Source organism: Blennius ocellaris (assembly GCF_963422515.1).
Source record: "Blennius ocellaris genome assembly, chromosome: 16".
NCBI classification, from domain to species: Eukaryota; Metazoa; Chordata; class Actinopteri; order Blenniiformes; family Blenniidae; genus Blennius; species Blennius ocellaris.
This window is the reverse complement of record NC_137665.1, coordinates 2,182,154-2,196,484: the sequence shown is the minus strand read 5'-3', so window position 1 is coordinate 2,196,484 and position 14,331 is coordinate 2,182,154. Positions and strand designations below refer to the sequence as shown.

Genomic DNA, 14,331 nt, shown 5'->3' with positions numbered 1-14,331 from the left:
GTTTTTTTTTTTAATGTTATGTCAAAAATGATTTCCAAATGAGTAATTGTTAAAGCACACAATGGCGATGACATTAATCTTAAAAAGAAGACAAAAGATGTCTAAAATAGGACATTTTAGAACGACAAGGAAGAGTTGATGAGTTATTCCGCAGTGGGATTCGATCAGAGTGAAGGGCACCCTCCCGTCACACAGGTGCAGAATAAACCACAGAAAACGGTGACTGCCGCTCTCGGTGGGAAAATCCCTACCTCAAGTCAAGAACCTGCCCCCCCCCTCCTCCTCCTCCTCCTCCTCCTCTTCCCTTTCTACTTTAGAGACTAAACACGCCACATACTTGAGCTTTGCTTTTAGGAGACAATCCCTGTGCAATATTAATAACAACAAAGAACCTTTTTTTAAAGATTACTGTAGATTGTATTATTAGTAGTAGTGACGGATCAAGCGCAGTCATTTGATTAACATTATGTATTGAAGCTCAAATAAAAAGGTGTGACGTGTGAATTTCATGCACAACATCCCTTTTCTCAGTTGGAACGGAGCCGTGTGAATGAATGAATGAGGTCAGTGTTCGTATCTGGACTGGCCACATCCTTTGACAGGCCATACGATGGCTTTTCCATCTGCCACCGCAGCTTCCCTCACAGTGTCCTCGGTGCCGCACCGGCCCGCTGCTTAAAGTCACAATTGTTGCCTCGTACTTGCAAGAGGCCTTGGCCAAACGTGCGAATATGAAACGGAGTGTAAATATAGCTCCGTGGCTCATGCTGTTTCCTCCATCGACTCTTGTTAGAAAAACAATGGCATCCTATTATTCACCGGACCTGATTGAACTGAAAGAAAAGACTCTGTAGCCGTCGGGACATTCTTTGTGGCCACACTGACTGTTTTCTCATTTAAAAAAAAAAAAAAAAAGCCTTATATTTTCCTTCTTGTTCTTTCCCTCACTGGTCGTATAACATTTATAAGACTTTTGATATCTGCATTCTTGGCTGGCTGATATACTATTTTCAGGCCTGTGTTGTTTGAACATGCAGAGTCACCGTCGGCCATTGTTCCAAAAAAAAAAAAAAAAAAAGTTCCCTAAACATGAGCGGCCCATCAAAAGGTCAGGCCTCTGAGAATAACCCCCGTGATATTTAGAAACACCTTTTGTTTCCTGATAGCCCGGCTGATGGTGATGCTGAGGTAACAAGAGGAGTCAGTTGGCATGGCAACAATCCCTCTTGACCTCTGAGTATCTGCTTAAAGGTCTGTTATGCAATCGAGTCAATATAGGCTTATCTGTTATTCAAAGATGTTTACATAGTGTGAAGCCTCATTTGTTTCGCAAAACCGCCACGAATTAGAAGAAATAAAACACCTTTTCACGTCTATTCTGAGGTTTTTCTAGTCATAAGCAGTTATTTTAAGTTGCCCGCCGTTGGCAACAGGAGTGCCGCTCTTGATTTGTCCGTCGAAGACGTCATTGTTGGGTGCAACTATAAACAGAAATATTTCTCAGGAGCAATTTTTGGATGGGTCCACCAATAGATCTCTGTGAAGGACGCCAAAGACTTGATCCACTTCCGAACTCGGTCGGATTGGAATTCTGTTCTGTTGTCGTCCAATGAAACAGATGCAGTAAAGAGAAAATGTGACATTTTGACAGTTTTTGTTTAAACCACTCGCTATTACTGTAAAACTTTATAACAAATGGTGTTGCATAGTCAAAAAGATGTTTTTATTTTGTAATTTGCTCACAATTATGAATCCGAGGTTTTTTTTTTTCCAAATGGAGATAAGCATTGCAGAGTTGCAATATAAAGTGAATTGAAAACACAATTTTTCATCAGAAATGTAGCTGCGTCAAAGGAAAGTACAGTAAATAAAGTCTTTCCAGGCATCGGCCGGTCCTTCCTGCAGACTGTGGGTGAAGGCACAGTTCACTCTGGACATTTTTTTCTTTTGTTTCATGCTTTGTGGGAGAAAACCGATTCCTTTGAGGAGATCTATGCTTGGAGAGAACTTGCAAATGAAAGGAGCTTTTGGATATTATCAGGCAGTATTAATGATTGTTTGCAGTGCAAACAACAAGGCTTGAACTGGGCCCCTAGATGAAAATACATACATGAAAATTCTAAGTGACTAATTGGGATGATTTTGACGTTTATGGCAACTTTTTTTTTTTTTTTTTTACGTCAGAATGTCTCAACAGGCACGAAAATAAGAAAAGAAATTCCAGCAACAATTGGCCAATAGGCCTGATAAATATCTGCATAAATGATTCACAGAGGAAACGAAGCTGAGTGTGACTGCCTGGAGTGGAGGCGACTGTTTAATGGACAAATGTCGCGTCTTCGTACAGATTATCAGCCATTCTTCAGGCAGGGGGCGGGAGGGAGGGAGAGAGAGAGAGAGAGAGAGAGAGAGAGAGAGAGAGAGAGAAACTGTGGGGTTGAGCTGCAGACTCTTGGAAACATGCTCTTCCCCTCACCAGCACTGCTGCCGCTGCCGCTGCGGTGTAATCAGGCGGGTCCAGGGCTCCGAGGCTGAGGCGCACCGAGCCGCGCTGCGCTCTGCGCCCAGATAAGACTGAGTGGAAGGAGAGGACCCGCAAACTGCTCCGCTACTTACTACCTTCGGCCTCATCACGGTTAATGAAGAGGAACACAAATAAGTTGATTGCTCATTCTAGCCTTTGATTTTTTTCTCTTTTTTTTTTTTTGGAGACGCTTGGAATAATTTCTACTTTTTCCCTCATGTGTCACTTGGATATATATTTTCTAATCTTTATTTGATTCAATTGACAAAGTTAAACTTTGGGAGTTTATCATCACCCCCGGGATTATTTGCTCCAACCCAGACTTATTTGAAGTTTGGTGCAGAAGAAGCGCGTCTCTCTCTCTCTCTCTCTCTCTCTCGTGCGCGCGCGCAGTGCTGAGGAGAGAGGCTTCCCTCGCGCTTCCATAAATGCCCGGTCCGTCGAAGAGGCTCGAGGCTGGGCAGCAAGATGAGCTCGTGGGTACAGCTGCTGCTCCTCGCGTTGCTGGCGACCTTTCTGCGGTTTGGCGTGGCCGAGGTGAGGCGATCGATCAGGCGGATCCACGCGCGTCACTGCGCTCGTGGCACCACCGCGTTGAAAATGTGCCTCCAGCGTTGGCAGGTGGATCAAGTCTCGGGCTGAAGGGCTCCGGGCTTCAGTGGGTCTGAAATGAGTTTGTGCAAACATATTGGTTATCTGGATGATAGATTTTGTAAAGTAGCTGAGGAGTTCTCGGGTTTTCTTGACTTAGAAATAAGAGTAACTAGTTTTCAGCCTTTTAGTTAGAATAAAGTAAAACACGGTCTAAGTGATATACAACATGTGTAACGTGCACGTCATCAAAGAAGGCAAAAGCACAAAAATTTAATGAAAAATAACAAAGTCATCAAACTTCTTGGCTTCTGGTGGGGGAAAGTCACACCTGGTGTAAATTCAGGGAAATAGAGAGACACTGTTATCTGGACTCAAAGACATAACACCATCGACTTTTCATTTCAAACAGGAGTGTCAAACTCATTTTCTTGTGGTCAAAAACAGCCCAATTTCATCTTGAGTGAGTAAAATAGTGCACAATAACCTTTAGATTAAAGTTTTTCTATGTTGTGCAGCGTAAGAGTGATAAAGATGTCTATATTTTCCCAAAACCAAAGAATTACTACCGAAAATGATGACACGCTCAACATAAAGTCCATTTTAATGATACTTTCCACTGCAAAATACAGTGAAATGTAAATAAGACTCCTATAGCTGTTGCATTATGCACGTCAGTGTTGTCTCTGCTACTCTTAAGAAATTGTTAAAAAAAAAAAAAAATGTATTTGAAATGTTTCATAACTTGCTTGGTGGTTTGGCGGGCCCGATCGGAGCTTCCTGCGGGCTGGTTTTTGGCCCACGGGCCTGATGTTTGACACCCCTGGTCTACAACATACACACCTGAAGCTACTGTCCAGTTAGGGTATCACGTTAACAAGTAACAGGTCGTAGGACTGTTATTTTAATGTTCCATTGTACCAAAGCCACATTCTCCTGTGTGGTAAACTTGGCCAGGCCCCCTTCCAATTGTCACTGCAGTTTATTTTTCCATTGTTAGTCTCTGGGAGCAGGTATTCGCAGACTCCTCAAACTACGGGAAGTGATTGACACGACTGCGTGTTTCTTTACACCAGCGGTGTGAAATTACAACCCTGATTGTGTCCAAGCTGGAATATTTTTCCCCCCACAAATTTGTTGTGAATCACTTCTTGACGTCATCGAAGAAACACCCTATTAGTCCATGTTTTTTTTTTTTTTCTTAATCATCAGTTATAAGATGACCTATAAACGCCTCCGTTTTCATCCTTTCATTTCGGAAGCTTTTACATAAAAAAATAACAGTTATTCCTGAGATTAACTGACATTGTGGGTGAAGGAAGCCCCCGGGTGGTGGTGGTGGTGGTGGTGGGGGGGGGCGGTCGTCCATCTGTAGACGATGTGCCAGGAAGCAGTGAGCTGCCCTGAACGGCTCCTCTCCAGCTGTGCACTCCACGTGGTTAAGCCCTGCATTCATGAAATACTGGTCCAGATGTTGAGTGCAGCCACGAATCGCTCGCACAAGACCAGGTCGTGGCGTTACACCGAGTTCAGGGGCTGTTGATCTGCAGGCGATCAGCGTTTCAGTAACTGCCGTCACTTCTCACCTCCACTGAACAACTTTGTGTTCTACAACGACGTGTTCTTGAGACTGCGCGAATGGGAGTGAAGACGTGCGAGCGCGCGGCAGATGGATGGAGCTTGGCGATCTGCTGAGGTCAAACAGGAAGGCTAGACTCACCCAAAGGTCTTCTCCAGGTCAAGAGAGACTTGACCTGCACGACATATTGATCATCTCGTGACAAACGCTCCTCCTTTTCACTGATGCGGAGTCACATTTTCCTCGGTATTTTCTAACCCTCGACTCGGATTTGAATCGGCGTCCCCGGAGACAGACGATTCATATCGGAGACCTCCGAGAAGTGAAATGGGTCAAAAACGCCGTCAATCGTGGGAAGTGGAGGTCTAAACAAGCAACACAATGCGGTTTTGACTGGGGGGGGTTTTCCTTTCAAACGACTGGAGACTTGAACCACTTCTGGACAGTTTGAAGTAAAAAAAACAAAAACAATGAGGGGAGACCACAAAATGCAGACTGTTTCTTAAAGATATGCACTTTAAAATGACTGTACATAAAACATGAGAGGGCTCCACTCAGACGTTCGTTCACCAAGTGGTATATGTGCCACAGTCTGCCGTGACTCTTGACTGCCCCGCACGAAGTCGGATCTTCACTCCGACTTCGCCGTGATGAATGACTTTAAATTCCTGTCATCACGCCGCCTTGTCATTTCACAGCTGCTGTCGGCTCCACATGTGAAGGAAAACTCACAGGTTTGACAGTCGAGGTGTTTCAGAGGGGAGAAAGTCACAGACGCTTTGAGGTATACAAGCAGGAATTCCCCACGTTTCAGAGATTAAAGCAAAGCAGCTGGAAAATCACAGACATGATGTCCTTCCTTTTAAACAAATATTTTAATCGACATCTCGTCTGAAGTCGTCTTCTATAGAAAGTTTTCAAAATGCTGTAATGAGCGTATACATTCAGCCAAAGACCACCAAAGAGGAATCTCATGCTGAGCCAACTTAAAAGTCATAATTATCGCCCCAAACTGCATCAGGCAGAAAAAAAAAAAAAAAAAAAAAAATGACAGCGGAATTAATTAAACTCACAATTGTTTGCACATTCCTGCGTCGTGCACGTGCAGGCACACTGCCGGGGCTGCATGTGAAGCCTCGCACATGCCGGCAGCAAACTCGACCCCCTAATTATGTACGATTAGATGTTCCTTCTCCTCTGCGCCTGTACCTGGCATCGCTCAGTGGGACTGCTGGGGAGGTGGTGGGGGGGCACATGAGGTGATCAACGCTGGCATGAGTGAAAATATTTAAAACAATGTATGATAGTGAAAATTCACAGTTGAGGAGTTTTACAGTCTCAGAGCAAAAAGCCGCATCAGGAGAAACAGACTTACTTTCTCGATGCAGCGAGATGAAGCCCCCCCCCAACCCTAACCCTAACCCCAACCCCAACCCTAACCCCAACCCCAACCCTAACCCTAACCCTAACCCTTTCAAAAATAAATATGATCCCACACAGATATTAGGCTCTCGTTAAAGTTGATTTAAAATGTAATTATCTTGATATATTGCATAAAACACCCACATCATTAGGTGTGTGCATCTGTCGGCCCGGCTTGCGTCTGTTTTATTTATCAGAGCTGAAGTGTTTATTTAGTGTTTCCTGCCGAGGCACAAATTATCACGACAGCCGGCTCCACCGCGAACAAAAGACACGTCCTATAATTAGCGGCAGAGACAATTAGCCAAACCGGGCAGGCTTGCTCCGCCGGCGGAGGCGGGAAACCGTCCTGACGACCCCTCGGGGCCGCCGGCGGCTCGGCGGCAGAGATGCAACGGTAATAATGAAAAAAGAAAAACTTAACAATGGGGGAATTTCAGCGTGCGGGTTGAGAAAAACACGTGCCGCTTCCTTCGGGCAGAAGCCGCCTGCTTGTGGGATTCAATCCCGGGAACATGAATGAAAGGATGCGGAGAGTTAGGAGTTATTATTTTAGACATTTCAGTTGGTCTGGTGAGATAATTTGAATAGATGACAAAACCTCTTCGTGGGGAAGTGCCTCGACCCGCGTCTGATCCTTGTCCATTTTAACCCCCCCTCTTTTTAAATCATCTATTATTTCTCCTCTCTCCTTCCAAATGCACCTCATCCTCTCTGTATCACTCCTTCCCCCACTTCCTGACTCCTTCCTTGCTCCTTTGACCCCTAAATGTTAGCAGATGAGAAGACACAACGCCAATAGTCATTCACCCTGCTCTTAGTGGCCATTGTGTGTCTGCCCTGGTCAATCACCCCCCCCTCCCTCCCCCCCTCCTCGCCGTCTTTCTACCCATTAATGGCGTGTGGGGGGTTAAACCCACACTCCGAGCAGAGCATCACAAAGTAGGGGCTGCTGTTTGCTTCTCGGTTTGATTCTGTTCAAATGTCTGGTGAAATCTGTCGTTCTGGCCGGGAAAGTGACATTAAATGTAGAGGAAAAAAATTAAATAGGCAATATGGGCAAAGATATCAGAAATGGGAAAAAAAAAAAATGTCCATATGAAATCACGTGTTTGTATTTCAAGTTATAATTCAATATTTAGCAGTTGCAGAAGTCGTGCAGTCGTTGCGCTCCTGTCGTGGTTGTTCAAGTCTGGCCTGGCGACGTGACGCTCCTCTGTAACTGCAGGTGTGTCTGGTGTGTTTCAGGGGGACGCTCTGCCTGCAGCCCTGATGGAGCTGGTTAGGAACAGCCCCATCTCCTCCATCGAGGACCTCCAGCTGCTGCTGCTCACTGACTCCGTAGGTAAAGAACAAAGCTTTCGAATATCACCAAAACGTACTCCGACTGCTCCGAATGGTAACGGTCTGTTTCCTTGATCTGTTGAGTTTTGTGTGAGTTCCATTTAATACAGTTCCCAAAGGTACATTTCAAAACATTATATATATATATAAAACATTATAGGGAGACACTGTACAGTTGTAGAGGCTGTGGTGATGCTAAATAGTGAAGAAGCTCATGCTGTGCACTTTAGATTTTTGTTTGTTGTTGTTAATTTAAGGCACTTGAGTTGTGAATGTTCAAAACATTTATCCATTTCACAGTCAGGGACTGGTGGAGACACTGACTCACGTCTACGGGCAAATTCAAGTTACTTTAATTCACCACAGATTCCGTGCTAACCACGACACCACTACATTCTCGAGTCATAATGGAAGATGAAAGTGTAAAATCTGCTTAAAATAAGCTGAATTATCCCCCTCCCTCCCTCCCTCCCTCCCTCCCTCCCTCTGTGGCATTATCTCGCCCTCTGCATGCAAACTTTAACACGCCCACATGCTTGAGCTCCTGTTTTATCTCATTAAGTGCAGAGCAGAGGGCACTGGGAAGTGTTTAAGTACATTAAACAGTACTCCATGCCACACGCACACACGCACACACACACACACACACACACACACTTTTTTGGTGTGTTCACATAAGTCAGACGATGTGTGTGTTTATTGTTTTGTCTCAGATGAGGAAGACGGGACTTCTGCAGCCAATGGAGGTCACAGACTCCCAAGGAGCCTTGGTGAGTGTGTGACACACACACTCACACACACACACACACACACACCCACACACACACACACACGCACACACACGCTTTGTCAAACATCACAAGACGCCCCTGATATTTCCTTCATGCACATCGTCAGATCTTTAAAAATAAATAAATAAATAAATAAATAAAATGAAGTCAACGGTTTCATGCCGACATGCAGAATTCCTGATTTTCTCCATGGCTGCAGAAACACTCCATCCTCATTAGGACCGGGGAGGTTCGGTCAGCTCTCCTGAGGGTTGATTAATGTGACTGGGATGGTTTTTGTGACGTCGTAAAATCCTGCCCATTAACCTTTTTTTTTTTTTCTCTCTTTGTGTCGTGATGATAAAGTGGACGTCTGAATTATGAGACATCGATTTACTGCAGTCGGGATGACTTTGTGCTTCAATTAGGAAGCGCTAATGACCCAACATTCATGTTAGTGTGGCGCAAACTGAACAACCGGAGGGTGGAGACTGCAGAGTGAACGTTCGCTGGTGTTAATAAGAGTTGAATACTGCATGTGCAACACTGGTACTCTTAATCCAAGAAGTATATAGAAGCATATATTTGAAAGAGATACGTGACATATTTGCGTTTGGGTTTTTTTTGCTCTGCAGTCAATAAAAAAACAGTCGATGCAGGATTGGGTAGTGCCTCCAAAACCGATAAACACAGACGGCGAAGTTTTGTTTGTTTTAGTGTCCAAACGTCCTTCCAGATTTAATGTACTTTCTTACAAAACCTTTTAAAAAGTCAATCTGGACTCACCCTTCCCACGAGGAATATCTTCAGATTCATCAATGGTCTCATCTTGACCTCAAAACCTGAGCTAGACTTTAATGCCTTATCTTTTTGCATTAAGTGTGATGCTAATTTTTAAAACTCGTCTTAAAACACATTTTTATTCTTTGGCTTTTACCTCAGCGTGAGACTCTGCTCTGGTTTTAGTGCCTTCGTTTTTTATTGTTTTAACCTTTTATGTTTTGTTTATGGTTTTACCATCTTATTTTTTTCATTGTTTTAATGTTTTTATTTTGCGTCTTATATTTTTATTTCAATGTACAGCACTTTGTTTCAGCTACAGCTGCTTAAAGCGCTTTATGAATAAAGTTGAGTTGAGTTGAGTAATTTTACTAAAACACTGAGTCACACTGACACTTTGCAACGTCATTTAACGGGCCTTGAATTTGAATTTCCGGGCTTTGGACAGTGAAACCATTCATCCTCATATACACCCTTCTCACGCCGGTCGTCCCTGCAGACGCCCAGCCAGCCCAGCAGGCTCTGTGTAAAGTCCGCACGGAGGTGGTGGAGGTCACCAGGGCCATGCTGGACCGCAGCAACGCCAACTTCCTGCTGTGGCCGCCGTGCGTCGAGGTGCAGCGCTGCTCCGGCTGCTGCAACACCAAGAGCCTGCAGTGCGTCCCGGTGGTCACGCACACCCGATACTTGCAGGTGAACGACGGCGTCAACCCCCCCCCCCCCCCCCTCCCCCAAGCGTGCACTCATCCGTTGACCCGCCGTGACACCCCCCCACCTCACCCTGCTCTTCTCCGCTCAGGTTATGAAGATCGAGTACGTCAGCAAAAGGCCCACTTATGCCAAGGCGGTGGTGTCGGTGGTGGATCACGTGGAGTGCAGATGTCAGCCGGCGCCTCGGCCTCCGGCGCCGAGGAGAAAGTCGTCCCGCAGACAAAACAACCACCTGCAGCGGAACCAGACGCACAGCCAAGGACACGCGCCGGGGCAGGTGAAAGGACGCTTTGCAGACTTGAGCCTCCGTCAATGCTGCAGTTTTTTTTTCCCCAGTATGGATGAATCCTGCATTTCTTTGTGTGGTGACACTGAAAAAAGGGTGTTCTTTTTTTTTTTTTTAAATGGCAGTGCTCTGAAGCTCAACGGTTAAATAGAACGACGCAAAGGCGGTGTGACAACAGGAGCACAAGAAATGGCAACTAAAGGACTGGTGTCCGCAGCCTTTATGGCACTTTTGTCACTTTTCACCAAATCAAATTTAATTGGACTCACAAAACACATTTACCCCGATTAAAAACATTTCTTTTTTTTGCATTTGAGTTTCAACAATTTTAACATTTGAGCTTTTTGCCTCTTTATTAGTCAATGTGCATGTTTCCCCCCCCATTTTTAACCCTATTTATTTTTGAAATTATAGTCATTTTAGTTTTTTATTAGTCATTTCATTAGCAGTTTTCAGATTTCTTGTGGTTGTAACAAATTTTCCCCATTTGAGGTTTATTTTTTTTTTAAAGTCGATGAGCTAAAAACAAGATTAAATGTTTATTTGCACATAATTCAGTGGAAGCTTCAAGGAGCTGCTCCAGAGGGCCTAAAGAGCCACGGGTTGCAGAACCTTGCGCTATCTTTTGATTCTTTAAAACAAAAACAAAAAAAAAGCAAATGACACAAACTTTAATTTGAGTTCGAGCAGCCTGTATTTGGAGCATTCAAAAAAAATTAAAGTTGTAACCAATAACATTTATCACCGTTATCTAGACTGTCGTTTTCATCATTCACTCGCTGGACAATTCTTAAAAAAAATTGCCATTTCAGCTTTTATTGACAATTTTTTTTTTTTTGCAGATTATGTTAAAGTGCAGGTGGATAGATAATCTTTACCCGCCTCGCTTGTGTGATTTTGCGCTGAAGAGCCTGTTGCTTTCTGTCGCCATGAAGGTGAAGGTGCTCTCCAAAGACGAGCTCCATCAGTGGGACGAGCTGAAGCACAACCAGAGGCTGGAGCTGGAGGATCTGCTGGAGCAGCACTGGAGCCCCAGAGGGGACACCTTCAGCCCGCCGGAGGACGGCTACACCCTCGCCGGGGACGCCGGCCTCTTCGCCCCGCCCTGGGCCCACAACTCCACCGGCCCCGCCGGGACGGCCGGGGGACGGGGCAATGCGGAGGGGAGGGACGGAGACGGCGGCGCCGGGTCGCCGCTCAACGGCACCGGGGGCGAAGTTCCCCGGGGGGACGGAGACGCGTCCCGACACGCCACGCCAAGACCCCCGGTCCGGTTCGGTCCCACCGAGAAGGTCGGCGCCGGGTCCAGACCCACGAAGGAGCCGAACCCGGACCCTCCGGGGCCGGCGGGGCGGGGCGGGAACGAGACGCCGGGGGAGGGGATGTCGCAGACGGAGGCGGCGAGACTGGAGGAGGAAAAGAAGGAGCTTCTTCTTCTGCACAAGCGGCTGGACCAGGAGAAGGAGCTGCTGAGACGGGAGCAGACGAAGCGAGAGGAGGAGGAGGAGAGGCAGAGGGAGAAGGAGGCGGAGAGCCAGCATCGCCCGCATGGCAAACACCACCACCACCACCATCATCATCATCATCATCATCAAACGACGACACAGAGGCCAGGTAATAAAGAAGCACCTCGGAAGTAAAGACGTCGTACACCCCCTTACATTTCCGCTGCTCGTTAAAACTGCGCTGGTTGAAAATGTTCCAGAAACGACGACGACGACGACGACGTCGACGAAAAGCACGCCGCGTCAGCCGGCGGCTCCGGCTCGTCCCAAACCGACGCGGCGGCGGATGAGGAAGCACCGCAAGCGGATCAGCAAGGCAGCGATGAGAGCGATGCTGATGTAGAGCGACGAAGAAACCCGGGTGTGTTTATGTGGCGTTGTGGCACTGAAAGGAACATTAAATCCAGAGACAGACTACAGATTTAAAATAAAAAAAACAATTATTGAAACGGTAACTGTTGATTCAAAACATGCAAACTTAAATATATTTAAATCAGGGTCGTTGAGTGAAAGTTTTGCAATCAGCACCGAAAATGACTACAATCTCAACAGAAAGTCAATTTTAATGATACTTTCTGGTGGAAACAGTACGGAAGCATCTTGCATTCACGAGAAAAAATTTTTGGGCTGTTTTTCTGAATTAATGATATAATTATCTCATAATTATGAGAAAAAATTGATTAATAAAAAAATTCGGCTCTGGTTTTCTGCAATTTATGAAAACGTTTTTCTGAAAAAAAAAATTGGTTGTGTTTTTCTGAATTTATGAGATAATTATCTCAGAATTATGAGATAAAATAAATTATTAAAAAAATTGACAGTTTTTCTGAATTAATTATGTAATTATCTCAGAATTATGAGAAAAAACTTGATTATTAAAAAGAATTCAGCTGTTTTTCTGAATTTATGAGATAATTATCTCAGAATTATGAGATAAAAGAAATTATTAAAAATATCGACCTTTTTTCTGAATTAATTCCATAATTATCTCAGAATTATGAGATAAAATAAATAAAAAAAATTGGCTAAATTTTTCTGAATTTATGAGATGTTTTCTGAAAAATTATGAAAGTTGGCTCCGTTCTGCATTAAAGGGACAGTTAATAATAATGACGTGTGATTATTAATAACTGACGACAACTGATCATATTGATATTCTAATATTTCTGGGTTACTGTAGTATTGATTCCTGAGCATGTGATTAAAAACAAACAAGGCTTACAATGAGTTTTGAACTGAATTATGAGAAGATTTCTTTGAGATTTGCATGTGTTTTTAATGCGGTTTCATGTATTAAGTCTCTTTATTTCCTCCCTCAAGGACACAACGTGAACATGGTGCATTGTGGGGATTATCCAGAGGTGCGGCCCAGTGATTCTCTTCTTCCTATAAGTATTTATTCATTTGTCAGTAACCTGCTCGTCCGGCGAGATCTCCTCAGTAACACTACTAATGACTGTCTGGTGAACCTGTAACTACACCTGGATGGAGTAAAGGACGGAGTCAAGGATGGAGGAAGAGAAAAGACGAACTGTACTTTTTTTTTTCCCCCACGAGAACGCTTTGCCTCTACGACGGATGATGGTATGAAGTGAGAAGTTGCGCCCGGAGGCGGGCGGACGGAGCCCAGGGCCGCAGGAACGACGCTGCACCGCCCGGGGGGGACTGTGGAGAACCGTGCAATTTCAAAAACTTCGAATTGGAACCTTTTTATTTTGATATCAGCAGAGCGAAACTGCACTTAAATGTTGGAGGAAAGCGAGACTTTGTGAGTTTGGAGTTTGTCGACTCTGTGACGACCACAGTCAGATCGGAGGAGGAAGAACCTTCGGCGGGGAGGGGATTAAAAAAAACAAAAACAAAAAACCCCACAAATTTGATAATATTCTAGACAATCATCAATGGACTGCAACGACAGGGGGATTTGTATTTGATATCATTTATCAGTTCATTAAAAACAATGGTTTTTCTTAACCATATTTAATTATATTTAACTCATTGCAAACACTGGAATTACATCATTTCTTTACATTTTTTTTTTTTTTTAAGGAGTTTCTACTTTAAATCTCATGGCAGGTATCCCCCCCCACCCCCCCCCCCCCCCCCCCCCACCACCCAAAAAAAAAAGACTGCGTGCTATGTTTCTTATTTATTTATCTCTACTGTCACTGTGGATTAACTCTCTGTACAAATACTGCAAACAAGACGTTGCTGAGATACAGGAAGCACGGACAGACTGGGTGTTTCACGTTTGCTTTCCAAAAGATCAAAACCTTCTTTTACCTCCTGGTGTCACGCAGTGTTCAGCCTGTATGTCAGAAGTGTGTGTGTGTGTGTGTGTGTGTGTGTGTTTGTTTTGTAAGTGTGTGTGGTGTAAAGTGTGTCTGTGGTTCTGTGCCACGCCCACAGACGTCACGTGTCTTGATAACATATTGTTTTTCTTTGATAGAGGGATAGAGAGTCTGTTCCAACAATCTGACTTTGGTAAAAAAAAAAATACAAAAAATAACAATCATTCCTTTTAAACTCACAAGCTTTATAATAGAAATGCCCCAACTGTATGTTTCACTAGACTACAACACATTTATTTGGATTTTACTTACTGGAAATTAGAATTTTGTCACGAGTGCAAAAAAAGTGTTTTTTTCTGTTTAAAATAGTATCAAGTTGCAAGATTCTGCCGACGCTAGTTTGTGTTGAATAACTCATTACCTGCCAAACATCTTAAGTTATTGAAAAACATGGCTTGTTTTTTTTTGTTTTTTTTAAATGATGTTCTTTATGTCGATTCACAACTGTTACTTAATTTTGTTTGTTAA

General features: G+C 44.2%; 1 protein-coding gene across 2 annotated transcripts; it reads left to right on the top strand.

The window, feature by feature from the left end:
- The first annotated feature begins 2,498 nt into the window (after nt 1-2,498).
- On the top strand, nt 2,499-13,614 carry pdgfbb (platelet-derived growth factor beta polypeptide b). Of its 2 annotated transcripts, none has more exons than XM_080512128.1 (8): nt 2,499-2,659; nt 7,365-7,461; nt 8,174-8,230; nt 9,510-9,703; nt 9,810-9,998; nt 10,943-11,621; nt 11,713-11,873; nt 12,833-13,614. In XM_080512128.1, the coding sequence occupies exons 2-7, from the start codon at nt 7,389-7,391 to the stop codon at nt 11,853-11,855; spliced, it is 1,335 nt and encodes a 444-aa protein (XP_080368254.1). In that variant the 5' UTR covers nt 2,499-2,659; nt 7,365-7,388; the 3' UTR covers nt 11,856-11,873; nt 12,833-13,614. The 2 variants fall into 2 exon arrangements, with proteins under 2 accessions (XP_080368254.1, XP_080368253.1); XM_080512127.1 differs by having other exon boundaries at nt 2,499-3,061.
- The last annotated feature ends 717 nt before the right edge of the window (nt 13,615-14,331 follow it).